General features: G+C 40.3%; 1 protein-coding gene across 1 annotated transcript; it reads left to right on the top strand.

Moving 5' to 3' along the window:
* The first annotated feature begins 9,044 nt into the window (after nt 1–9,044).
* LOC128471663 (5-hydroxytryptamine receptor 3A-like) lies at nt 9,045–25,273 on the top strand. Its single transcript, XM_053453627.1, has 6 exons — nt 9,045–9,220; nt 15,681–15,847; nt 18,902–18,946; nt 19,731–19,840; nt 20,817–20,986; nt 24,743–25,273. The coding sequence occupies exons 1-6, from the start codon at nt 9,190–9,192 to the stop codon at nt 25,033–25,035; spliced, it is 816 nt and encodes a 271-aa protein (XP_053309602.1). The 5' UTR covers nt 9,045–9,189; the 3' UTR covers nt 25,036–25,273.
* Nucleotides 25,274–27,812: the final 2,539 nt, after the last annotated feature.

The raw sequence follows: 27,812 nt of genomic DNA, 5'->3' as shown, positions 1-27,812 counted from the left end.
GACAAATCCGATCTCTTTAATATTACATTAGAGAGGCTTGATCCCAAAGCTCAGTAAACTAGAGAAGGAGGCAATTGAGGTGGGTTCTGGGAGTGACCGGGTAAACTGCCTGGTGTTACAACTGTAATTTTTACCTCTTATGGTTAATTTACACCCTAGTTTAGAATGCTCTTTAATTTATAAAAAAAAAATATCTAACAAAGCTACACAAAATTAAGAAGCAAAATACATATTTTGCAGTTGTATCCATGATAACTGGTGCATAGCTAATTCAAATTATATAAAAAAAAATTACTTTGGGAAACACATTTACCAAGGATTTTCATTATCTTTGACATTGAAACACAAGGAGTAGAAAGTCCGTAGCACTTTTTGATGTGCCATGTTGACATATAATGGCCCGGGTAAGGGTTGCTTAGGATTTAACCAACGTTTTAACCCCTTAATGACTGAGCTGTTTTTTTTATTTTTGTACCCTTCGTGGCTGATTTCACATTTCTGTGATGCTCGTGTTTAGCTGTATTTTCTTCTCTTTACTGTACCACACAAGTTATATAGTGTTTTTTTTTCAAGACAAGAAGGACTTTCTTTAGATACCATTATTTTGGTTTTATAATATAATCTACTATAAAAAAAAAAGTAAACAATATGGTGGAAATTAAGAAAAAAGGACTTTTTCTGACTTTTGCTTGAAACACTTCAGCTAAAAAAGCTAAAGAAAAAAACTCCTAAATAGATTCTACTATTTGGAAGTACCCAATGTTTTCATGTTTTTTGCAGGTTATAGGGCAATAAGTACAAGTGGAATATTGCTATTTCAAAATCATTTTCTTTTCAAATCTTGTAATCCTGCCCATTACAGTAAAGGAAAAAAATATTTTCAAATAAACCTACCATTAAAGTTATAGACTGATCATGTCTTTGTCAGTGGGCAAACAGACAAAATCAGCAGGGGATGAAATAATTTTTTCCTTCACTGTATGTCCTATTTAGGATATAGTTGAAGCCGGTTAATTCAATTTACCCTCATGAAACCATATATTTTTTAATACTAGACACCCCAATGTATTTAAAAAGTAGTATTTTAACACTTTCCATACACTAATTCTAGATGTGAATTTACAGCTGCCAACTAACACCAATATCTGTTCAGCAACATCTCCTGAGTACCCATGCATGTCGGGTTGTATGGGTGCTAAGAGGCCACATTTTAGAGGTGCACATTTTTTTTTAGTTTAGGCATCGGGTCAGTCTGCCGCCATTTTCTTTTTGGGACATCTTTGAACCTGGCCAATTCAATTAACCAAGACACCCCATGAGTATTTCAAATGTTAATATTTTAACTCTTTCCATGCCAGGATTTGAGGGAACATACACCGATAATTTTAGGACATGCTCTTAAAAATAAACGTTGAATTTGTTTTATTTTTTATATTTTTAGACCTTTTTTTACATGGATGCTTCCCCTTATGGTGATTTTGCTGGATAATTCTTTTTATGTTACCACATTTTTGCTTATATACTGTCACTGTCAGTATATTACTGTCAAACAACACCCGTGTTCTCCTTAGTACAGTGATACCACCCATGCATGTGTTTGTCAGGTTGTTGGGGGGTAAAAGGCCACATTTTGAAATGCATAATTTAATCTTTCAACTTGGAACTTTGACATATCGAACATTCTTCCCCCGTGTCCCATTTGGGACATCTCTGAAGCTGGTCAGTAAAATGTACCTTATGCATACCTTATATACTTGAACCTAGACACTGTGGTGTTAAACCAAATATAACAATATAACACAAAGGTTCGTCTACTTTAACAGATATTTAATAAGAGACAAAAACACACTTTCCAAGACCCAGTGGCGACTCTAGAAACAATATATAGGGGGGGCACACAAGATACCACAGTCAAACTGGGGGGGCATTAATAATTTCCACCATTAAATCATACCACTGAAAAAACACACACATATATATTGCCAAAAGTAATGTGCTATGGAATGATACTTTTGTTATTGGACAATACAATACTTGATCATTCAACATGGGAAGCCTGAAGCCACAATTTAGTACGACTAATCCTTGAAATCCTTTAAACAACACAATACCTTAACTTTTGCACTAAATGATTTAAGGGCCTAATATTAGATCCTGCTGCTGATATATAAATATATTAGCCCCTGCTGCCCAAATATATTAATATTAGCCCCAGTTGCCGATATATATATTAATATTAGTCCCTGCTGCCGATATATATATATATATAAATATTAGACCCTGCTGCCGATAGCAGGTATAGATCAACACATTAACACACAAACCCAGCTTTGCATGTATAGATCAATTGAAATTCACTTGTGATCTCAGCACTGAAGGTATATATCAAATAAACAGAATCAGACATACAAATCCTGTATTTGCAGGTATACAATAATAATATATGAAACGTAGCATCGCAGGTATAGATCAAATAAATACATGGAAACAGCATTGCAGGTATTAATCAACTGAACAAGACATACAAACCCTCTATTTGCAGGTATACATAAATAATGTATGGAAACATAGCATAGCAGATATGGATCTACAGAAGAACACACAAACCCAGCTTTGCAGGTATAGATCAATTGGAATTCACATAAAAACACGGCATTAATGGTATATTTAAAACCCCCTAAATTACAGGGATAGATCACAGGTTGCACACCCAGATAACACACATACGATTTGCCATCTTTGTCCCATATACACCCGGCTTGTGCCATCTTGGTCCCCAAGGCTCAAACATCCTGCTAGTGCCATCTTTGCCCTTCCACAATTATGCATCTATGATACGCACAATCACATTAACTCATGCTCTCCCTCATTCAGACAATTCATCCACATATTAACTCATGCTCTCCCTCATTCAGACAATTCATCCATTTTAAGAAACTACACCCCTTGGAGCTTCAAATGAGGGGCTACATGTATTTCTAGGACAAAAGTTGAGTGCACAAATAATGATGGAATATGTCGCTTTGGCTATAAAATGTTTTTTCTATCCATAGCGACATGTTCATTTGTGTCTTGCGCACTCCAGGTTTGTACTAGAAACACATGCAGCCCCTCATTTGATGCGCCAAGGGATGTCGTTTTTGCAAATGTGTACTTTTTGTGTCATAATTTAACTTCCTACGTGAGCAGTAATGCCACGTCAAGGCTTCAACCCTAATTACTGACCATTCACACGCCTTTCATATCTCCATTCACTCGCAGAAGCACACACACCATACTTTAAATACATTCACTCACAGAAGCACACACCATTCTTTCCCCTTACAATCCCAAAGAAATGATGGTAAAGGGAGAAAAAAAAATCACTTTTACAGCAAAAATAAGTTTTGCAGTAAAAATGCAAGGCGCTCCAGGGATGATATGGTTACTCACGTACCGCGCAGGCTAAATGGCTGATTTTAATAATATTTGCAGTTCATCAGGATTTCAAAAATTGCCTCCCTCTACCGTTGGCTAAATTTAACCCCATGATCACAGGGATCATAGGATTAAAAATTAGTATCGGCCATTTTTAAAAAGGGAATGTGACTTTTTATAGCTATATGATCGCTGTGGTAACATTGGCTACCACAGTGATCATTTAGCTAGAATACTTAAACTTTTTTTTTTTTTAAAGTTAAACTACTTTGTTTAAATAATTTAATTTGGGGGTCTCTAGGCAATTTTGATCTTTTTTATCTGCCTTTAGAGACCCCCAAATAATTTTTTTTACATTTTTATTTTTTTAACTTAATATTTTTTATTATTTTTTTACAAGGTATATACCCTTGGAAAGGCGAGGCGATTACCTTTCCAATGGTATATGTTGGGGGTATGTAGCTGCTTAGATGCCTGAGATACAGGCATCTAAGCAGCATGCCCCCATACCTCTTTAACTGACAATTGTCAGTTGTTAATAAAGTTGCGCGGTGACGTCATCGCGTCATTGCGCGAGACGTCACCGGGCAGATCGGGTGGCTCCGGTGATGCCCTTCAGTTTGAGGGGCAGATCGCCGGGGAAGTGGTGATGGAGGTCCACAGACCTCCATCAAGGTATGGTAGTGCTAGTGACGGCATGGTGCCGTCGTTAGCACCTGACTGGGACTGCTAGCAACGGCACCATGCCGTCGTTAGCAGTCAAGGGGTTACAAATTCGGCGGGGGGGCAACAGGGGGGGCAAGGAATAACCAAGGGGGGGCAATTGCCCCCCCTTGCCCCCCTGTAGCGACGCCACTGCCAAGACCAAAAGGCCCAACATAACCCAGCACACCACAGATTGCCCCATCCATGCATGATGGTGGGCAGAGAGAGACTGAACTAAGATTTTCCATTCAACATGCATATTGATTTGCTTGTGAGATCACTGGAGGTGTGCCCTCGTTAACATATCAAAAGACACATGTGATACAGGAAGAGTTCAACTGGCAAAAACATTGACAACAATACTTGTTATGTCACCACAGACACCTCGGGGTATTTCAAATGCTATACAGTGATTTTTTCTCTGTAATGACACAAGAGAGCTAAAATTTGAGATGCTCCCAAGTAGGGCTGCAACTAACGATTATTTTCAGAATCGATTAGTTGGCCAATTATTTTTTCGATTAATCGGATAAAAAAAAACAATATGCAAATTTTTCATTTATTTAAAATATATACTGTCACGCACAGCGTACAAATAGACAGAATAGCAAGTGTCCAGTGCAGAATGGTTGAGGAGCAAGCCAAGGTCAGGAAGCCAGAAGCCAGAATCGTCGTGGAGGAAGCCAGAGTCAAACGCCGGGGAAACAGGAACAAGCCGAGTCGGTAACAGGAAATCAAACAGGAACGCTTACTGAGGAATAGACACTATCAAGATAGGTACGACCATCAGAAGGCAAAGCTGGAAGGTTTCTGAGTCCCTTAAGTAGGCAGAGGAATTAAGGTATCAATTAGCGTTTTCCCGTCAAATTTTCAAAGTGCCGTTACGTCACTTCCGGTCAGTGCCCATCTTGGGATTGGCGAGACCGCAAATTCTTAAAAGGAGCGGTAGTACCGGCTGGCGCCACTAGGTGGCGTGCAGAGGAACGTGTGCACGCGGCAGGTCCGGATCTGACTCCAGCAGGCGGCGGCTGCCGTGTGGAGTTGCGGGGTCTTCCCTGTCCTCGCGGCGGCAGAAGCTGTCTCGCGGAGGCGGGAGGTCTCCCTCTCCTCCGCGGCGGTTGAGGCTGCTGCGGCAAGGCGGGGGGTCTCCCCCTTCTCCGTGGCGGCTGCCGATCCGCGGACCCGGAGGGACCAGCAGCCAGGTACGTGACATATACGTATAATTTACATTAAGGTCTGTCATTAACACTTTTATCTCTTTATCACAATGGCATTTCTCTATTTGCCTTCTTATTTTACTGACATAATTAAAGCTATATTTTAAAGGTACAAGAACCCAAAACACACCAAAATACCAAAAAAAAGTTTTACTAGTAAATATTCATTCATGTTAACTATTTTTTCATATTTAATAAAAAAAATGCCTCTTGTTTATATTTTCTTTTATTTGCCAACCTGCCCCCAGTTATGCACATCTCACCCTCAGCTTGCCACTCTGCCCCCAGAAATGCCTTATACTTCCTATATGCCAGAGATGCCACTGTGCCCCCTGATATCCCTTATACCTCCTATATGCTACTCTGTCCCCTGATGTGCCTTTTACCCCCAATATGCCTTATACCCCCTATATGCCACTGTGCCCCCCTGATATGCCTTATACCCCCCTATATGCCACTGTGCCCCCTGATATGCCTTATAGTCCCCTATATGCCACTGTGCCCCCCTGATATGCCTTACAGCCCCCTATATGCCACTCTGTCCCCTGATATGCCTTATACCCCCCTATATGCCACCGTGCCCCCTGATATGCCACTGTGCCCCGATATGCCTTATACCCCTATATGCCACAATGCCCCCTGATATGCCTTTTACCCCCTATATGCCACTGATATGCCTTATACCCCCCTGATATAAGAAAAACTGACAGCGCTAAAATAGGTATAAAAATATGCTTTAATAAATATAGACAAAAAAGAATAGATAATACACAATACAATATAAATATATATAAATATATGGACAATACAAACAATATATCAAATATTACAGCAATCAAAAAATAAAAAACACAAATTAAAGAATGCACATAATTAATAGATCCCGAAAAACAGAACAAACACGGGGCAAATAAGCATAAAAATAAAGATAATACTCCAGGCTTAGCTTACCCAGTGGTGCTTATTTGTCATGTTTTTCTTCTGTTGCTATATTAACCCCTGGTGGTAGGTAGAAGTGGAAGTGAAGGGAAGTAGCGGAGGTTGCAGGGGACCTGGATCCTCTCTGGCAGCCGGTGGAGGTCTGTGCGATGCGCGCAGGGAGAAGCGGAGGATGTCTGGGCGTTTTGCATAGACCCCCACTGACTGACAGAGGATAATCCAGGTCTCCTGCAGCGCTGTGGGGGATCTGGATTCTAGTGTTATAATCCGATCTCTATTTGAGGTTGGATTATAGAAGGAGGGGAGTTTTTCAGAGCATTTTATAAATCGATAAAAATAGATTTTATCAATTCCTTGTTGCAGCCCTACTCCCAAGCAGGGATGCACCATAACATAGGCTACAAATAGTCTGTCTGTTCTCGGTGAGGATCTCATAATCTTTCTGTATGGCATTTCAAGTGCTAGTATTTAACCATTTCCATTCACTATTTCTACTACCAGCTTTTATCAAACTTTGTGTTTTTCTTCCCCACACACATTGTAACTCAGGTATAAATTTACAGCTCCTGGTATATATCACTGGCAAACAACACCCAATATGTGTTCAGCAACATCTCCTGAGTACAATGATACCACCCATGCATGGATTTGTTAGGTTGTTTGGGGGCTAAAAGGCCACATTTGAGAAGTGTGCTTTTTTCAAATTGGAATTTTGACATGTGGTCATCCTGCCCCCAAGTGTTATTTGGGGCATCTTTGAAGCTGGTCAATTCAATTTACCCCATTTAATCATATGTTAAACAACTAGCCACAATTGCTTTTATTTTTAGCCATTTCCATGCACACATTTTTACCAACAGTCTTTGTCAAAGTTTCCAGTAGTATTTTTTGATGTATTTTTTCCACACACATTATACTTTAGGTATGAACTTACAACTCCTGGCATATGTTACTGTCAAAAACACCCTATTGTGTATTCAGCAACATCTCTTGAGTACAGTATTTCATTTACTGTACCAGCAACACAGCCACCCACAACAACAAGACATACAATATTAAAGGATCATACTCATGCACTTCACAAAATGTTGTATACATGATTCAATGCACCAAATGTACTATAGGGTGTTACATCGGTGAAACCTGCCAGCAACTCAATAAAAGGATGAACCTGCACTATCTGTGCCATCAACCATCATGATGAGGAAAACCTTTGCACTCCAGTTGGGCACCACTTCACCCAAACAGATCACTCCATATATGACCTTAAAATCAAAACACTGAGAGGTAATTTCAAAAACACCCAAGAAAGAAAGACATTTGAAGCCAAAATGATACATTTTTATGATTGTAAAAACAGAGGACTTAATGTGGATTTGAGCTTCTTAGCACACTATCAAAACTTCCTATAACCTGTTTTTTTTTTCTTTCTCTTCTTCTCTCTCTCCTACACGCTTACCCCTGCTCCCCCCCTAGCCTTATCTGTGCAGTATATGCCACTATTTACTATTTACGACCCTCTTAGTTTTTGTCTGCAAATTCTCTACCGTGTTGTTTTAACCCTGTATCAGAACATGTACTGGTCAGTTTTAAACTGTGTTTTTCACTTGCTTGGTCAGAAATGCTTTTGACTTGATAAAGGGAGGACTCCCGAAAGCTCGTCTATTATTTTAAATACAGTTAGTCCAATAAAAAAGGTATTACAAGATTCTGCAACATTCTGTTTTTTTGCATTCTTATACACTGGACTAATACGGCTACCCCAAACTACAGTACTGTACCCACACAAATTATATTTTTATCAGGACAAGAAGGGCTTTCTTTAGGTACCATTATTTTGAAAATATCATATTAAATATGGTAAAAAATGTAAAACAAATCTGACTTTTAGTTATTTTAAAAAAAAACACTTTTTCTCACTTTTAATTGATAAATAAACAATAAATGTTTTCTTGTAAGTAGGCAATAAGTACGTATTGTGAATTGCTATTTTAACATCATTGTTTCACATCTGTTCATCTTGCACCCAAGTCCTATTTTGGACATATTTGTTTAATTTTCCCCATAAACCAAATAACTAGACAGCCCAGGGTATTTCAAATAGTTATATTAGAACACTTTTCATGTACTAATTCTACTACCAGTCAAAGTTTGTAGTAGTGATTTTTCTTCAGGTATGAATTTACAGCTCCTGGTATGTTTCACTGTCAACCTGTCAAACAACACCCCAATATGTGTTCTACAACATCTCCTGAGTATGATTATACCATATTTGTCAGGTTGGTTGGGGGGCTAAAAGGCCATATTTGGGACATTTCTGTTTTTCAACTTGGAATTCTGAAACCTGGTTGTCCTGCATACATGTCCTATACGGGACATCTTTGAAGCCAGACAATTCAATTTACCCCCATCAAACTATATATATTTTAAAACTGGACATCTTAGGGTATTTTGAGTGGTGGTATTTTAAAACTTTCCATACACTAATTCTACCACCATCCATTGTCAACATACAACATTGGGACACATCACAGAAACAAACCAGTCAAGGAAGGAATAAGTTGCCTGAACACTTGGATGCCTTATTCTAGAGATAAAGTATTTACATATTTGTGAATACTTTCACATACATATTGTAGAGAATAAATCAAATCTCTTAACACTTTCTATTTAACAAGCAATTTAACATAGTTCTAAATTCTCAAGTTTCCTAGAAAATATAATAAAATATCAGTACAAAGTGGTTACACTTAAAAAAATTTGCTTATAGAGCTGGATCGATGGGCACACAATGTGCAAAGGAAAAGTCCGTTGAGGGAGGAAAGTGCTGGGTTCCCCTGGAGGCTGTCTACTTCTTAATATAAATTCTGCCAGCACTCCCTCTGTGTGAAAGAAGTCCAGTCCAGGAAATATGATGTTGCTGATCCTATTCTATATATCAGGTACATTCTATACTTTTCTTAACATGGAATAAGCTGTAAATTAAAACACTGTATACATTTAGAGGGAAAATGACTGCACAAAGAATGAAAAGTGTGTTGTGTAAGCAAAGTTATGCTAGACCACACAGGGAAACTAATGCTTGGCCACAGGGCCTCTTTTTGTTTTTCAGTCAAAGAAGGCATATGTTTCAACTCCTTAGTCTCATGTTATTTAACCCAGTAAAATTACCTTTTAAAATAGTTAACTTATTAGAACTAGTTATCTCATAACATATCCAGGATGAAATTGTGTATTCAGGATGGCATTTTGTATACTAATCATATGTTAAATCTTTACACATGGTCCCACTGTGAATATGTACAATTTTCACCAAATCATAAAAACTGTATACAGTTAATAGGCAACAAAAAATAAACAAGGCACCCCTTATGTATTTCATACACTTAATATATTTGATGTGTCCACGACAACTTAGTAATAAAATCAGAAACCTTTCATTACTGAGACATTTGGGGATCTAGCATATTTTGTGCCTTGTTGTATACATCTTAATTTTTCTTTTTATGCTGTTATTGTATTTTAACAATACTGCTTTTACGATGAGGTTGTGGTGTGCATCGGTATATTAAATGCAGTATTTATCTTTTCTCTTGGTTATTATGTGACTCAGATGATTACTTATCCTTAATTCTAATGCATGACATGGCTGTAAAATAAACTTTATTTCTGCTTTCACATTTTTTCACGAAGAACAAGCATTTACATGATTAGCTACAGCAGGTATCCAGAAAGCACTTCAGGTTTTATTATTTGAATAAACAATTCAATTTTGTGATCCTATATATCCCTTATCATATACCCCGACATTTTAGCCCTTCCCTCGCCTAGTTTTCTAAAATGTTAGGGTTAGTTTAGGTTTATTTGGTGGGTGTTTAGAGGAAATTGGGGATAGCATTGAGGGTTTTAGGTTCTAGGGAGAGAGAAAAAAAAGATATATTTTACTGTATTAGTGTTAGGTTGGTGGGTGGCTAGAGTAAATTGGGCAGGCAATGTAGGTTAGGGGTTTTTTTTATAATGGAGTGTGTCTATAGCCCTGAACAAGCGTACCATTCTCATGACTCTGATGAAGCCACACTGACAAGCGTCAGATATTGAGCCAATATCTGACGTGTCAATTATCATGTCATGTTACGTTGATGCCAGTGAGCCAATACATTTTTTAAACTTATTTTTCCCTAATGATTTTTTGGAGCTCCTAGCAGCTGACCAAGAGGGCAGGCAGCTGATCAAGAGGGCAGAGGCCAGTCCTGGCACCCCACTGACCCCCATGAGATTAAACATTTTCTGGCATTGACCCTTATGATGGCCATAGTAAAAAAGCTCACCACACACTCCTATTTGGCCCCATCTTGACAAGGATAAAATATTTTGATTTTTATTACTGTCCTTAAATTTAATGACAACTCCCAATGTCCCTCTAGAGATCACCCATAGTTTAATAGGTTGTTCAAGTTAAGGCCCATTTCAATTTTTTTGCAGTAGATTTTCTGTTTATATGCCAGAACAGAATGTTACCACTGTTGTCACTGGTCATTTACAAGGGTAGACTGCACTTTAAGCAGTATATCCCATCAAAGCACCCACACTATGGTGTAAAGTTGTACACATTTTGCGAGAGCAGTAAGGGATATACTTTCTCTTTCCGAATATATGAAGGGAAGGGCCGTCACCTTGATCCCTTTGGCTGTCCAGAATCTGTGGGCACTAGTGGAAAATAGTGTTGTACCTTCTTTACCCCTATTTGAACAAGGACTATCACCTCTGGGTGGATAATTTTTATAGCAGCCCAGATTTATACATTTTTTTTTATTTTGAAAACTTGAAAATCTACACCTTCCTAGAACTTTTTGAGGATGCCACCCCAAATCTGGAACACAAAAATGCCCTGGGTCTTACTGGCAGACATTTTCCTTGCACAATCAATCCCCCCTGGTGCCAAACAAAAGCATTTTGCAGAGTCTACTACAAAAAAAAAGGTTATTAGGAAGGTCTCCAGGTACCACTGCCCTTCCAGTCCCTCTCTGCCAGAACTCTGCATTGATGATTGCTTCATGGTCTACCATATCAAGGTAGATTATTAGATATATATATATATATATATATATATATATATATATATATATATATATACTGATCAGCCATAACATTATGACCACCTGCCTAATATTGTGTAGGTCCCCCTTTTGTTGCCAAAAGAGCCCTAACCTGTCAAGACATGGACTACACTAGACCTCTAAAGGTGTGCTGTGGTATCTGGCATCAAGACTGCTGCAGATCCTTTAAGTCCTGTCAGTTGTGAGGTGGGGTAATATGTGCCATATAACTGCTGGGAAAGTATGGAAATTCTATATAAATGAGGTCTTTCTGAAATCAGGACAACCTGATACATTTTGAGGATATTTTCAATATTAACTAATTTTGCGAGGATTCAGAGGGTAAAATATCTATTTTTCTCTAATTTTTACTACATTTCTCAGCTAATCATGTAACTATAGAATCAAAAGAAAGCTATCTCTCTCCTTGAAAAACAATATTTAATTGACATGCGTCACAGGAAATGGAGAATAATAGCCGAACCAACACACTGCAAAAATGGCAAAATAACTTCTGGGACTTAAGGTACTAAAAACTCCTGGGACCGAAGAGGTTACATTTTTAAACTTTTCTAAATTATGCAGATCTTTAGTCTTGCACTCAGACATACCCCCATTCTTTAAGTAAAGCTATATTGTTGTAGAAGATTAAAAGTAATCTAACCCAATAATAGTGTAACCGCTATTAACCCCTGTTTACTAACCCAGAAAAAAGGTGCGCTAAGTTTTGTTGAAGAATAGCTAACTTTATAATACACTTGAGTGCTACTCTTATAAAGAATTTTTGTAACATTATTTTCTGTGAAGCACTTTGCCAGTTTTATTTTCTAGTGGACGGATACAAATGATGAGTTAGGGCTTCCCTTTTTTTAGCATTTGGTGAAATCTTTTCAATCTCCTTAGCAAGTATATAATATAGTAAATTGATATGGATAAAAGATATACGCATGTATTTGAATAGATATCTCTCTATACCAGATATTGTGGCTTAAGGGAAAGGCAAAATTAGAGAGCGGGTACTGTCATTTGATTAGACCTTCACATTAAGCCCTGCCCAGGTAAAATTCCTTATTTATATGATTGAATGTGGTAGTGTGTCTCTGAACAAATAAAATTGTGTAATAGTATTACTACTATTACACAATTTTATATGTTCAGAGACACACTACCACATTCAATTAGACTTGTGCATTCGTATTCGGGCGAACATGAAAATGGACACGAAGGGTGCGTTTTTGTTGTTCAGTCCGAAGACGAACATGGCCACGGCAAAATGTATCTTCGTGTTCGTCTTCCTCTACTAATCTCCCTGGTCCCTTCCCCATCTAGCCTACCTTATCTAAGCAGCATCGCAGGGGTTAACGGAAGGGCCTCCTCTGGCATCAACTCGCACGACCATGGTCTCCCTGCTCCAACCGTTAAACGGTAGCCAAAGGTCAGCAACAGGAATCAATAGAATATAGAATTAAGGAATACTCAATAAGCAAAATATCTGAGCACTGAGTACAACTCAGTGCTGGTCATCGGTGCGCGCCCCCCGCCAGAGTTAAGTGAAGGTGGGGGCGCGCACGTGCGCGGCCAGAGCAGACAGCTGACGGAGCAGCAGCAGTGGAAGCAGCGTCGTGCCCGACGCTCGTGGGTGCCGGGTACTCTGGTGAGTTACTTCGTCTGGGTCTCGGTTGTGGACCCCAACAAAAGTTCAAAACAGCCGCTGAGCTGAGCCCCTTAAAAGGGGTGGGACAAAGAGCTGAGGCAGGGCCATTGGGTGGCACCACCAGACACCAGGGAGTCAGAAGCACTGGTAAGTCAGGGGGGTGTTATATGGGGGGCATAAGGCTTTTCTGGAGGCAGAGTGCCCCATGATATGCCTTTTAACCCCCTTTATGCCACTCTGCCTCCAGAAATGCCTTTTAACCCCCTATATGCCATTCTGCCTCCAGAAATGCCTTATACCCCCCCTATATGCCACTCTGTCCCATGATATGCCTTTTTACCTTTTAAACATTTCTGGAGGCAGAGTGGCATATAGGGGGTATAAGGCATTTCTGGATGCAGAGTGGCATATAGGGGGTTAAATGGCATAGCATGGGGCAGAGTGGCATATAGGGGGTATAAGGCATATCAGGGGCAGAGTGGCATATAGGGGGTATATGTGCATAACTGGGGGGTGCAGGTTGGCAAATAAAAGGAAAAACAAAAAAATATGTTTCTCAATCATAGCTTTTATTAAATATGAAAAAATAGTTTACATGAATTAATATTTACTAGTAAAACTTTTTCCCTATAGGGTCATCTCATATTCAGCCTTTTTCTTTTTTTCCTAAATTAGTATTCAGATTTTGGGGGGCATCTTATGATCAGGGTCATCTTATAATCAAGCAAATATGGTATTTGGGTGTCAGTGTGGCAGAGCCTGTCCTGGTGTGTGTGTATTTGGGTGTCTGTGTGACAGAGCCTGTCCTGGTGTGTGTGCATTTGGGTGTCAGTGTGGCAGAGCCTGTCCTGGTGCGTGTGTTTTGGTGTGGTAGAGCCTGTCCTGGTGTGTGTCTGGGTGTCGGTGTGGCAGAGCCTTTCCTGGTATGTGTTTGGATGTGTCGGTGTGGTAGAGCATGTCCAGGTGTGTGTGTATGTGTGTGTTTGGGTGTGTCGGTCTGGTAGAGGCTGCCCTGGTGTGTGTGTTTGGGTGTCGGTGTGGCAGAGCTTTTTCTGGTGTGTATTTGGGTGTCTGTGTGGCACAGCATGTCCTGGTGTGTATTTGGGTGTCTGTGTGGCAGAGCCTGTCCTGGTGTGTGTGTGTTTTGGTGTCGGTGTGGTAGAGCCTTTCCTGTTGTGTGTGTCTGGGTGTCGGTGTGGCAGAGCCTATCCTGGTATGTGTATGGGGGTTTCTGTGTGATAGAGCCTGTCCTGGTGTGTGTGTGTTTGGGTGTTGGTGTGGCAGAGCCTGTCCTGGTGTGTGTTTGGGTGTTGTTGTGGCAGAGCCTGTCCTGGTGTGTGTGTCTGGGTGTCGGTTGTGCACTGTACTTACTGTAGTAATAATTTGATTTATTTAATGTTTACTTATCCAGAGATAAAACGCCCTCCTGAATTTGTAGCCACTTCAGAGGACAAAACTTTCTAGGCCCAGAAATCAGTGAGAGGAAAAGGGAAAAGTAAAGGTATTGTGTATGGTGGTTGGATCTTCAGAGTGAAACCCAATTTAGTTGTAAGAACTGATTTAATTATTCCCATTGGTTTCACAGTCCTTCCCCCTTAAGAGAGGACCTTTTACATAAGCATACTAGCAGACCACTTTGCACCATGTATTTTTGTAACTTAGATTTTGACTTAAAATGGTCCACATTTAACCATGTCCGTAACAATAATTTACTCCTCAAGATCAAAATGGAGTTTTCCCCCTCAACCAGTTCCCCTCGGGTTAAGCACTTTGCCCTTCAGGATATACTACAACTCAGACAGTGTGGGATAAGGTTTGACAAGCCAGGCCCAGGAATGGAGAGATAAGGAACGTCAAGAATTAGGCCAAAAGTTGGAACAGGCAGCAATCTGGCACAAACAAGAACTAGCCGAGGTTCCTGGAGAAGTTAGGAACGTCAATACAGTAAACCAGATGATATCAAAACCATGAGAAACTGCTACTAGAAAACTAGCAGCTAGACCACACTAGGGCAAAAGGGAGTGAGTGGCCTTATATAGGACTGGGGGAGGAGTGTCAGGTAATCTCTAGAGCACTAGATACCTAGTAGGTGAGCACTCCCTGTAGCCATAGTCCACAAAAAGCACCGCCAGTGAGTCTGCAAGTGCACACAAAAGGCTGCTGGTTCAAATCCAGGCAACCCACTTTCCAAGGGTCTCGTAGCCAGCTGCCTAAATATATTTTAGTAGACACTAAGGCAAATGCATGGCCTGAAACAGGGTCCCTACAGAAGGCAAAAGGTGTGTACACCAAATATTGGCTTCATTTACATTTTTTCTTCAGTTCCCACACATTGCATTTTGTTAAATAATAAAAATAAACTGTTAACATGTCTATTTTTTAAACCATTCTTATTTTACAGAATTTTTTTACACCTGCCTAAAACTTATCCACTGGTCCTTGAGTCCAATATGTCCCTGAATCTTATACTCATGAAACCTAACATAATTGAAACAGTTATTTTCATTGTGGCATCTATGTATTAAACATAAAAATACGGATAGATTAGATGATAGATAGATAGATAGATAGATAGATAGATAGATAGATAGATAGATAGATACATACATACATGCATGTTGGCCACGTTAATGTGATGACTGCTTCCCTCAGTGTGCTTTTCAGGAGCAGTACTGGAACAGACCTGTAAATACCATGATTTGGTTGAAAATCTCAATCTAACAAAACAACATGATCTGCTGTCTCAAACAATCCCAAGAAAAGACTGGAAGAAGCCACTAACCATTATTGTGGATGCAAAGGTCATTTCTATGTCTGTGGTAAGTGCATGTTTCTTTATGCATGTGGTGGCAGAATATTAACCGTAACTGTATAGTTTCTGTAAAACTTTAATAAACATTATGTGCACAAAATGGTAGAGGCAACCACTATGATGCACAGATTTTTAACCAAGTTAAAGAATTTGTATATTACATAACGATGGAACTAGATGTAAATGACTTGTATATTACATAATGATAACCCCATATAACCTACATTAACCTGTTAAAACCTTATAGACGTTCCACGCAGTCATGAAAAAAGTGTCCCACACTACTACCCCAGGGTTCCTGGTGCAGGTGTATGGCAGTCCTCAGGAACCATCATTAACCCTTCCCGACCTAGAAGTCTTGCAATCATGCAACACTTTCATTATAAAACAAAAACAAAATAATAAAGAAAAAAAGGGAAAAAAAATTAAATAAAAGTTATCCAGCAACAGGCTAGATTGCTGTTAATGACGAGTTCCCGGTGCACGGGACTGGATCGCACCCAAGGCATTCCCCTTGAACCGCTAATCATTCTCCCCCATTTCGGAAGTCTCGCATAGTCACGTGATCACCCAAGAGTTCCATCATGAATAGATGCTTTTCACATTTTATTATCATTATTATTTTAAAAATGGGCTGGTGACTCTCTGTGGATTACAGCTCCCATCATCCTCAACCAAGCTGATGATAAGGGTTGTGGCCTACAAAAGTGGGTGCACGAAAATCGAAAGGCTGGCATGCTTGTAAAAATGTTTTTTTTTTTAATCTAATCTTTGTATAGTGTATTATCATTTAACACTTTATTTTCTGTGTGCCATCTTGCCCTATTAAGTGTGCTGTTGCACAGTGAAATTTGCATGTAGTGTGCTGTGTAGATTTCCAAAAATATAGAAAAATCTATATATATGTGGGGTATTTCTGTAATCCCGAGATGCAGCTGAATACATTGTGGTGAGTTTTTGGGCATGTAATCTGTGCAAACAATTCTAAAAAACAGGCCAGCTTTGGTAAAAAAAAAAAAAAACAGCAACAAAGATTAATGTTACGGCTCCTTTTGCAAGGGATTGGCAAGCAATTGGTTGCATGGTTAGTGTCCAAATGGAGCAACGAAGACAAGCTAGGGTATTTTGCTATAAGCTTATAGGCTGCTAAACAGTTTCAATTGAGACATAGGCGTCACAAAATAAAATTTGAAAGTTTCCAGTTTGGAAAAGGGAACAGACATGCTGTGCCCTGTAACTTCGTTTGTGGAGTATTTCTGTGATCTAGAGAGGCAGCGGAAATGTTTTGGTGAGTTTCTCTGCAGTTACATGTAATCTATGCAAACAATCCTAAGAAACACGGAACGGTTAGTGGGAAAAGCGACGGAAATTAATGTTACGGCTCCGTTTGCCAGGAATTGATGACCAACTGGTTGCATGATAAGTGTCCAAAAATGTGTGTGAGTGTGACTGTGTGTGTGTGTGGGGGGGTTGGAAGTGTTTCTCAATCAGAAAGAGTACGGGGTTACTCGTTTCTTTAATGTTTAATATTTGTGATCACAATAGATCTTAAATAAATAATGAATTTTGCCTTTACCAATCTTAACACTAATGGGAGAACCAGAGGCATAATTTTGTTTTGTTTTTTTGTTGTTATTCTGCTATACATATATATGTCTTATATTGGATAATTAACATGGAGCTAACTCCATATCAATTTTTTAACTTAAGTGGAGAACTATAGCTACAACTTGCCTTGTTAGATTTTATTGTTTATTTTGTCATTAATTTATATGTAATTTGTTCAAACAGTTAGTATCAATTTATTAACTATATCTTGTAGTGCAAATTTGTGTAGAAGTAATTGTTGCTGCAGTGGTGTCAGTTGTGGAGTTGTGAGCTGTTTATATTATAAATCATGAAACATTGGCAATTCATTTGATCCTAGTTCCCTAGTTAGTCTAGGAGTTCTCTAACTTGCCGAAGGCACCTACAGGTTTCTTTTAAGTTTTAATTGGTATAATGGCTATACGGTAGCCTTTTTTACCATTCACAGTTAGGTGGCATTTGATAAAACACAAGCATCAGATATTCGCCTTTCTTTGTCACACTGCTGTATATTTAATATGAACGACTAAGGACCTTAATAAAAAATTGTTTTATTTTATATGATATACACTTCCTTTCGTTTTTGGAGTGCTGTTGGACAAATTGCTTGCAGCTCCTAGTGAAATACCCTGGCTTGTCTTCTCGACAAAAATATATACTTTCATGGGGGTATTTTGAGCTGGTGGAAATTTCAAGTTTGGAAAAGGGAATGTATTTTGTGCCCCGTAACAACAAAACATAGCAAAAAAATAATTTAATTTATTAGTGACATATAGGGGGTTAAAAGGCATATCAGGGAGGCAGAGTGACATATTAGGGAAGCAGAGTGACAAATAAAAGGAAATAAAAACAAACAAAAACATTTTTCTCAATCATAGTTTTTATTAAATATGAAAAAATCGTTTACATGTGAATTAATATTTAATAGTAAAACTTTTTTTTCCTATAGGATAGTCTTATTTTCATGCTCCCCCCCCCAAATTAATCAGGGTCATCTTATAATTGAGCAAATACGCTTCTTTGTGGGAGATCATTTTTATAGTAAAAGGCATACTTGGGAACTTCTGGGCTCCGGCTACCTAGAGCCTTCCCTTGAGGTGCTCCACCCGGCAATCTCCGGGTCAAAACCGGAGAGTTCCCAGGTATGGTAAAGGCTTAGAAAAATAACACCCTCACCCAAAGTTAAAGTGACTTTGTCAGCTTTTTTAGTGGCTGTACATTAAGTTTTTTAAAGGAAAAGGCAAACAAAAGTGCATATTTAGAAATGGGGCACCTCAACAGAATTTGCGGTGTGTTCTAATGTTTTGTGTTATGTCTGTAAGCACTGTTTTGGTAACATAATTTGCTCTAAGCCAAGAAGGTCCATTTAGCTCTAACAAAAGACAAATTGTCATGATATCCAGCAAAAATACAACATGTTAATAGCAGGTCTTCTGTGGGAAATGATCACTAGATTTTTTTTTTTTACCTTTAGGTTGCAAGGAAAAAATCTATGACAAATTACATTTGGTTTTCAGCGGTAAGAATCAATATGTTATAACTTAATTTACATCAATTTACTATGTTAGATCTAATATTATTCTTTTGTGACGTGTAACTTGCACGAATCTTTGTGAATTATTATGCACTGTTAAAGGTTCTTAGATTCTACTTGCCGTATGTACAGTTATTGTCCCAAGAAAAAATATTGTAGCTCATTGACTCTTAATTACTTTTATGAATATGTCTCTCTCCCAGGTTCCATAATCATTGTTATGAATGTGTTAACAGCAGGCAACTATTTATGCTTAACCCTCGGGTATTACAGCATTTGCATACAGTATACCATTAGGATTTTTTTTCAGTATCTAAGAATTACACATTATACACTGTATTAATTCATTTTATTTATTCATGTTTTACCTTTGATGTGAACAATAATTTTCGCATCATAGTTCCTCTAATTAACACAAGTGAGCATGCAGAAGGCATCACCAATCAAAACGTTTTGATGCCATCCATAGGAGGAGCCTGTACTCATATAAGTACTGCTTATCTCAGGGTCATTTTAGGCCAATTAATATATTTATAATAAACATTATGTTTTATTTACCAAATTCTGGTTCCAAATATCCATTACTCTGCACCTATTGCCATAGACCAGGGGTAGGCAACCTTCGGCACTCCAGATGTTGTGAACTACATTTCCCTTGATGCCAGCATTATGACTGTAAGAGCATTATGGGAGATGTAGTCCACAACATCAGGAGTGCCGAAGTTTGCCTACCTCTGCCATAGACTAATATGTGGTTTTGTTCTTCCAGATGTGGAAAAATGAATTTGTGACATGGAACCCAGGAGATTTCTGTAACATCAGCTCCATCACTTTACCTCTGTCTCACTTCTGGGTGCCAGATCTCTACATTTATGAACAGTAGGACAACATTTAGGGGAAATACAAATTGTGATTATATGAGCCAAGAAATATAGGGAAGTGATATATTTGAAAAGTTATGAGTGACTGCAGGACACAAGGACTTAATTCAATGCTGGAGATAAATGTATCTCAAGTAATTGAATTGTAATCATCCCATGTATTGCAATAGGAAGAACTTGAATAAGACAGAGATATATTGGCCAATAATAATTAACTTAGATAAAAAGTAGTACTGTTTTTATCATATTTGTTTTTATTGCAATCTATGGGAAGAGTGCCAATTACTTGTAATGTACAGTATTTATCATTGGCGTTGAACTTAGCCCCATTTACGAGTATTATATGAAAACAAGACATGACAGTATCTAATATATTATATGAGATACACACGTATAAAATGCAGTGGCTTAAGAAGGGTAGTACAGACTATTCTCATTGATCTAATGAGATATTAATACTAGTATTATTGAATATAAAGCAACATGTTTTAAATAGTAAACAGTATACCATCACCATTGACCATCACTTAGATATACATCACTTTAATTTTACTATTGACAACTGAAACAAACAAATTCCCTTTAAGATAATTCAAATACCAGGTAAAACAGGGAACTGTACTCTGTGGGGTTATATGCTTATAAGGATTCTTGACTGGTTATATATTTAACTGGTCTACATAACATTGCAAGTTATAAAGAGGGTTAAAAAGTTATAAGACGCACAAAATGCAATGTATGAAAATAGCAGTATGGATCAACAGAAGGAAAAATGTAAGAGTAAGACAATTGTGCAAAAGAATATGTGAAGCTGTTAAGAACAATAAAAGCAAAGGTAACAAAACTAATTACAGGTAATAATTTGAAGGCAAGGCATAGGTAAAATATGAAAGCAAATCCCTATTCATGCAATAATCAAGAGGCACATAGTTGTAGTACCAAGGCTGAGCAACTTCCATTGTGTTCCATTGCAGGATTTTGGAAGACACAGCCTCATGGATGCCTTATGCTAATATAACATCTGATGGAATGATCACAGCAACCAAACCAGCTCAATTTACAGTCACATGCGCATTGGACATGTATTATTTCCCTTTTGATGTGCAGATGTGTAAAATGACCATAATAAGCTTCATTCACCTAGGTAAGAATTTTGTTGCCACCTTTTCAATGTACTGCCATTTTTTGTAATCAGGCTGTGATCTGTTATGTTATCCTGCATTTCTGTTGTGTTTGCAGCCCTCAAGGTGTCAAGACCCATAAAGTTCGCTGTTAGGGTAGATAGTCAATATAATGAAGTGAGCTAATAAGACAAGGTTACCATCCACACCAAAATGTTAAGTCCCAGGTTTTTGTGCTCACATGCTAGGCTCCTGTGACAATGGCAGTCTTCATGCAAGGGGAAAGTACAGGCAGGAATCCATACCTGTAAGATTTTTAGTGAAACCAGGACTGGGTGGTAATGGTGCTCAGAGCAGTAGCTAGCTCCTTTTGTGTCCGAGGCAAGAATGGAAAAATGTGCCCCCCAGCTATTTTTTTCCCAGAGGTTATTTTATTTACACTGTCCTTACACGCACCTGTCCATAAACACACATTTACACATACACACTGCCTTTACCCACATCTGCCCATTAACACGCATATACGCATATACTGCCCTTACTCACGACTGCCCATAAACACACATATACACATACACTGCCCTTACACTCGACTGCCCTTACACACTGCCTTTACACACACCTGCCCATTAACACGCATATACACATACACTGCCCTTACACAACCCTGTCTTTACACACACCAGCTTATAAACATATAAATACCTACACTGCTCTTACACACAAACTGTGCATACACACTGCCTTTACACACAAACGTGCCTATAAACACATGTATGCACATATACTGCCCTTACACAAGCTTGTCAATACACACATGTATACACATACACCGCCCTCACACTCCCCTGCCTTAACACACACACACACACACCAGCTTACAAACACTGCTCATACACACGCACTGCCCATACACACACACTAGGGTGGCCACATTTTATTTCTGCCATTGAGGGAAGCGCATGCGATTACACACACACAGGTATATACACGTTAGACATGCATTTGTAACTACATAATATATACTTATCTTTTTGAAGTTTATTTACTAATATTAGCCCATGCTGTCAATTTTATATTAAAATAATTGGACCCTATGCAAGCATTTCTTCGGGCCTAACTACACACTCCCTAGCATGCAATAATTCCCTCCACCATCACACCATAAAAAATATTTGCTACACTCACTACAGATTAGGGGAAGACTGCAATGCAGTCTGGGAGATCCTCTCCCCCAGAATCACTCTCTTTTACTTACTCCCTGTAGTATAGATCAAATAAACACATAAAACAGCACTTGCATGTATAGATCAACTGAAGAAGACATACAAACCCTATAATTGCAGGCATACAACATAAATAATGTATGGAAACATAGCCGGTAAAGATCAACACATGAACACACAAACCCAGCTTTGCATGTATAGATCAATTGGAATTCTCATGTGAACTCGGCATTTAAGGTATAGATCAAATAAACAGAATCAGATGTACAAATCCTGTATTTGCAGGTATACAATAATAAGGTATGGAAACATAGCATTGCATGTATAGATCAACAGAACACACAAACCCAGCGTTCCAGGTATAGATCAACTGGAAATCACATGTAAACTCAGCATTACAGGTACAGAGCAAATAAAAAACACACGGAAACGGCTTTGCAGGTATTGATCAACTGAATAAGACATACAAACCCTGTATTTGCAGGTATACATAAATAATGTATGGAAAGATAGCATTGCAGATATGGATCAACAGAACAACACACAAACCCAGCTTTGCAGGCATAGATCAATTGGAATTCATATAAAAACTTAGCATTAAAGGTATAGATAAACCCCCTAAATTACAGGTATAGGTCACAGGTTGCACATCCCAAAGGCCAGCCCTAGGGTCCACGCTGCCCACATAGAACCTGACCAGCACCCAGATTACACACATAGGGCTTGCCATTGTTGTCCCCAAATGTCCCCATCATAAGTTAACTTTGTCCCCAAACAGTCCCCCCTGTGCCATCGTTGGAGGGGATTGTGATCTCCCCAACCAGCCCTGCTCGTCGGACCCCTCATACCCAGACCAGCGCAATGCCCAAGGGGGCGCTCGATGAGCAGGGCTGGTTGAGGACAGCACAATCGTGCAGCTGCCTTTACACTCTCCAGAAGACCGCCCCAGGGGAGGTGGCCTCTCTGATCGCTTTTTGGTGAGTCACATTGCTGTCAGCAATGTTATTTACCACGGGCCCCTAGAACGCTGGGCCCCTAGGCAACTGCCCATTCCCATGCATTTAGATGGTTTCCTTAACGTTGGGCCAGTTAAGGAGATCCGTGATCTCCCGAACCAGTCCTGGAGGCTGCAGCTGCTGATCGGGCGGCTGTGCGGCCCCTTCGCAGCTGCGTCAGAAGCGAGCCCTGATGGTGCTATATGCATATCTATGTGGAAAAGGCAAGACAGGACAAAGACAAGGACTGGCTGCAATGTGAAAGAGCAGAAGAAAGAACACAGCAGTTAAAAGGAGACACAGAAACACAAGAGTAGTAACAAGGACTTTCACGGCCTTCAGCCACACCAAAGTACACTTTATGACAAAATATATGTGAACATCCCTCGTCATTATTGAGTTTAAGTGATTCAGCCACACCCACTACAAATAGGTGTATAAAATCAAGCACATAGGCAGCCATGCCATATACAAACACAGAAGAGTGAGTTTAACCCCTTAACGTCCAATGATGGGCCTGTCATTTTTGTCATTTTTTTTTAACAAAAGGTTCGACTCACAGTGAGTGTAAAATCTGCAATACGCAGGGCACATCTAATTTCTGTACACCTGCACTATTTATTTTTCTTGTTTATTTATTTTTTCATTTTATACGGAATGGAATACACGAGCGCCCCCTATCGAACCTTTTGCTGAAATTCTTCAACACCCGGAGAGTGTTGTATAAGGGCTGCAGCTGTGATTCCAGACAAAAAGGAAAGTCATTACAGCTAATTACTTTATCGGTGCACTATTCTATTCCTCTTACTGGTTCTCTCACTTTTTACACACATGTCATTTTTTTAAACAAGCTTAGAAAGTGATGATTACTTTCTTTGCTTAAAATGTGTTGCTGTAATGCCTCAATGCCAACTTTCGCATTCTGCGACACCAAACACCCACCCCAGGACGCGCTGTTACAGATCCGGAGAGTAGCAACATCCATAATGTTATAAGTGCTAATCTTTGACGCGTCAGTTGCGGAGTAGTTTCCATAATGCTTATCATACCAGACTGCCTGAGAATTATTGGAAATGTAGTCTCAACAGCTGTAGTATTAACTAACCCTAGCTGAACTACATGTTTGAAATAAACAACATGTGCCTGTAGCATGCAAACTGTGTCTTTGCCCAGGCAAAGGAGGAAACTCATTTACAAGGTTCAGCCGCCATAGTAAAGGGAAGGTGATCAGCTGGAGGGAGGGGTGCAAGAGAACAGACCAAACAACTCTGACAGCATGGGGTGTACAGAATTAAATACAAACATTTTTGCTGCACTCCACCTGGCTACCAGGTGTTTTTCTTCTTTCTGTGTCTAGGTGGCCTACGCTAAATAGTCCTCTCTTTCTCCCTCCCCTACTGCTGCTGCTCCAGTGAGGCTCTTTGAATTTCATGGGGTAGCCCCCCCGGACGCCCATGCCTCTCCTGTGGTATTTAATTTGTATTGTGCATTGTTTGTCCTCTGGTCTATGTTGTTGTACATTATAATTTCTATACCCTCTACTGTTTTACCTTCACAGCTAACGACATTATTCTGAAGCCAAGCAAAAATTCATCTGAGATGCTGATAGACAGCAAGCACTTCCTCTTGGATTTTGGAGATTGGGAATTCTGCAACATCTTAGTGGAACAGAATATTACAGACAGACGCTCACAAATCATATATAGTGTACTGTCAGCCAAAATTGTGCATGCAGCCTTGAATGGTCACAATGGTCACTCTCCTTTTGCCCCTACCCTAGAATTTCTGTACTGTTTACATGCCCCTCCTCTTTTAAATACATTAAAATATGTGATTTTTAAATATTTTTAGGTTAAATATAAATATCTGGTGCAGGTATGAAAATCAGTGGCAGGAAGATTTCCACACCAGAGAAATCAGAAGAAAATCATTTTTCAAACCCTAGTGCCAGTTTCCCATCCCTCAAGCCATGTCAGGTAGCATAAGAAGTAGAAGGTGGAAGCTTATAGTGGCATGAAAAGTGAAAGCAGGCTCCCGGGAATGTTCCTTGGGTTCATATGCATTCCAATAAATTACAAAGTTCAGTTTTCCTCTGCAGGTATGTGAGATCAAGATTTTTTCATGGAGTCATCAACAATTACTGTGTCAGGTGGGATCTGGTGTCTAGGGTTTTAGTAGATTTACATGGAATACTGATAAGTGAGTTAAAAAGTAGTGGGTACCTGGGTAATGGTAACTGGGCCAATATATCTGGGGCCTAGCTTTTAAAAAGACAGGATAATTCAAGCATGCTTTCAACAGCCAAACTTTGACCTACGTTATAACCAGGAGCTGGGTTTATATGAAGGTTTCTGTGGCCAAACAAAATGTTTCAGGTTCTCTAAATGTATGTTGTGCTGTTGTAGACCACCAACATGTGTTTTTTGGTAAATCCTGTGATAGAACCCTGTGATAACCTTTCTGAAGAAGTTAGTAAACCCAATGAGTCATTGATTGTCTTGACCAGGGCTGGACTGGCCTAACGAGATACCAGGAAATCGCCCAGTATACTGCCTCAGTTGGGGAGGTCTTGAGCCTGACCTTCCAATTATATGTGTGGCTGCAGACGCAGCCATACATTGCAGAGCTCCCATACATTGCACTTCTGCTAGTCAGTGCCACACTGGATATGATGTCATATTTGGCGATATGCTGACTAGCACACACAACACAAGGCTGTACTGCCAGGTTCAGAAATCGGGGACAGAGAGGTGAGGGGATTAACACACACATACAAGAATATGAATCAGGGCATGCTGGAGGAGGATATGAAGATGAAGGAGAAATAATACTGGGTAAGTATAGAGATGGGGATAATTTTGGTGCAATATGGGGTGATAATGGTAAATTATGTAAATGATGGTAGGAAGGAAGATGATGAGGATGATGGTGGTGGGAGGTATAAATATGGTGGTTGGGGACTGTCATGGAAGCCTCCGTGCCGTGGGCTCCTGGACGGGACTGAGTTCCAGCTTTACTACAGACTATGGGCCCTGGTAAATCATAAGAGACTGTACTGGTTGGCAGCGACGGGATCCGACTTCTCCAGGACTGATACTGGGATTGTTTCTTAGTCTGAGGGACATTCCAAACCAGGCTCAATCTTCAGGAAATAGAATGGGGGTGAGCTATGCAGAGCTGATGGACCCATCTGGAGCAGAGACGGAGGCCCGACAGCTTTTGTCTCTGTACAGGACCAAAACTCCGGTGGAGGTGATCCTTGCAGTGATTAGAGAGGTTGATTGGCTCCGGATTCAAGTATATGGACAAGAGCTGTTTGAGCTTGGAAAAACAGCCTATTCCAGAGTATGTGTTAGTGGATGGGACTGAGGTCTCCACTGGCACCAGCCCAGCAGAAGAGCTGGCATTCGAGCAGGAGCACCAGGGAGGGAATGCAGGTAGAGGATTCGGGAGCAGAAGAACCTGTCCTCCCTCCCCAGCAACAGATCCCAATTGAGAGAGCTGAGGATATTGTCCTCCCTCCCCAGCGGCTGACAGATGGCCTGGGAGACGGCGCAGCTGGCCCATCTCCCCAGTGGCAGCAGGAGCACCAGGGAGGGGATGCAGGCAGCATCAATCCTCAGCGGCTGAGTGAGTACCCGGGAGATGGCGCAGCCGGCCCATCCCCCCAGCGGCAGTTCACAAGTCCGGGAGCGGAGGAACCTATCCTCCCGACCCAGCGGCAGATCCCAATTGAGGGAGCTGAGGATATCGTCCTCCCTCCCCAGCGGCTGACAGATGGCCTGGGAAACGACGCAGCCAGCCCATCTCCCCAGCGGCAGGGGCACCAGGGAAGGGGTGCAGGTGACATCACTCCCCAGAGGCTGGGTGAGTGCATGGGAGATGGCGCAGCCGGCCAGTCTCCCCAGCGGCAGCTCACAAGTCCGGGAGCGGAGGAACCTGTCCTTCCTCCCCAGTGGCAACAGGAGCACCAGGGAGCGGACACAGGCACTGTCACTCCTCAGAAGCTGAGCAAGTGCCTGAGAACATGTGCAACCGGCCCATCCCTCGAGCAGGATCACCAGGGAGGGGATGCAGGTGGCATCACTCCAGGGAGAAGGGGTAGTTGGCACTTCTCTCCAGTGGCTGGTATGTTCATCGGGAGAGGCAGAGTTTGGCCGGGTGAACACTGCACTTGTAGGGTCAATTGTGCTAGGGGACCAGTTGGGACGGGATGGACTGACTAACTTCAGAGTCAACCCGTCTGGGGTTTCCTCCTGTGTTAGTCTCTTTGCGAAGGGGGAGACATGTCACGGAAGCCTCCGTGCCATGGGCTCCTGGAGGGGACTGAGTGCCAGCCGCCTTACTACAGACTATGGGCCCTAGTAAATCATAAGAGACTCTAAAGACTAGTCTTGTCTGGTTATTTGGGTACTGGATAGTGATATCCCTTTACTTTGCTTGGGGATATTGCCTTCGGATTGCAGGGAATTATTGTCCTGAAGGGAGAAGTCGCTCTTGGTGGAGAGGGACAACCTGAGGTCCCTGGTCAGTCCGTCACAGGGACATTAGTTATATGAATTCTGATGTGGGTGGGTGTGATGATGGTGAGAGGCAGCTCTTCACTTACACATACACACACATTCACT

This window comes from Spea bombifrons, chromosome 13, assembly GCF_027358695.1.
Source record: "Spea bombifrons isolate aSpeBom1 chromosome 13, aSpeBom1.2.pri, whole genome shotgun sequence".
Lineage (NCBI taxonomy): Eukaryota > Metazoa > Chordata > Amphibia > Anura > Pelobatidae > Spea > Spea bombifrons.
Note: the sequence above shows the minus strand (reverse complement) of the source record. Positions and strands in the feature narration are given on the sequence as shown.

Bases quoted from the DNA above. Each gene is read 5' to 3' on its own strand.
- LOC128471663 (XM_053453627.1), top strand. From the start codon at position 9,190: ATGATGTTGCTGATCCTATTCTATATATCAG. The intron at 9,221-15,680 runs GTACATTCTATA...TGCTTCCCTCAG, and splicing joins GATCCTATTCTATATATCAG to TGTGCTTTTCAGGAGCAGTA. The intron at 18,947-19,730 runs GTAAGAATCAAT...TTGTTCTTCCAG, and splicing joins ATTACATTTGGTTTTCAGCG to ATGTGGAAAAATGAATTTGT.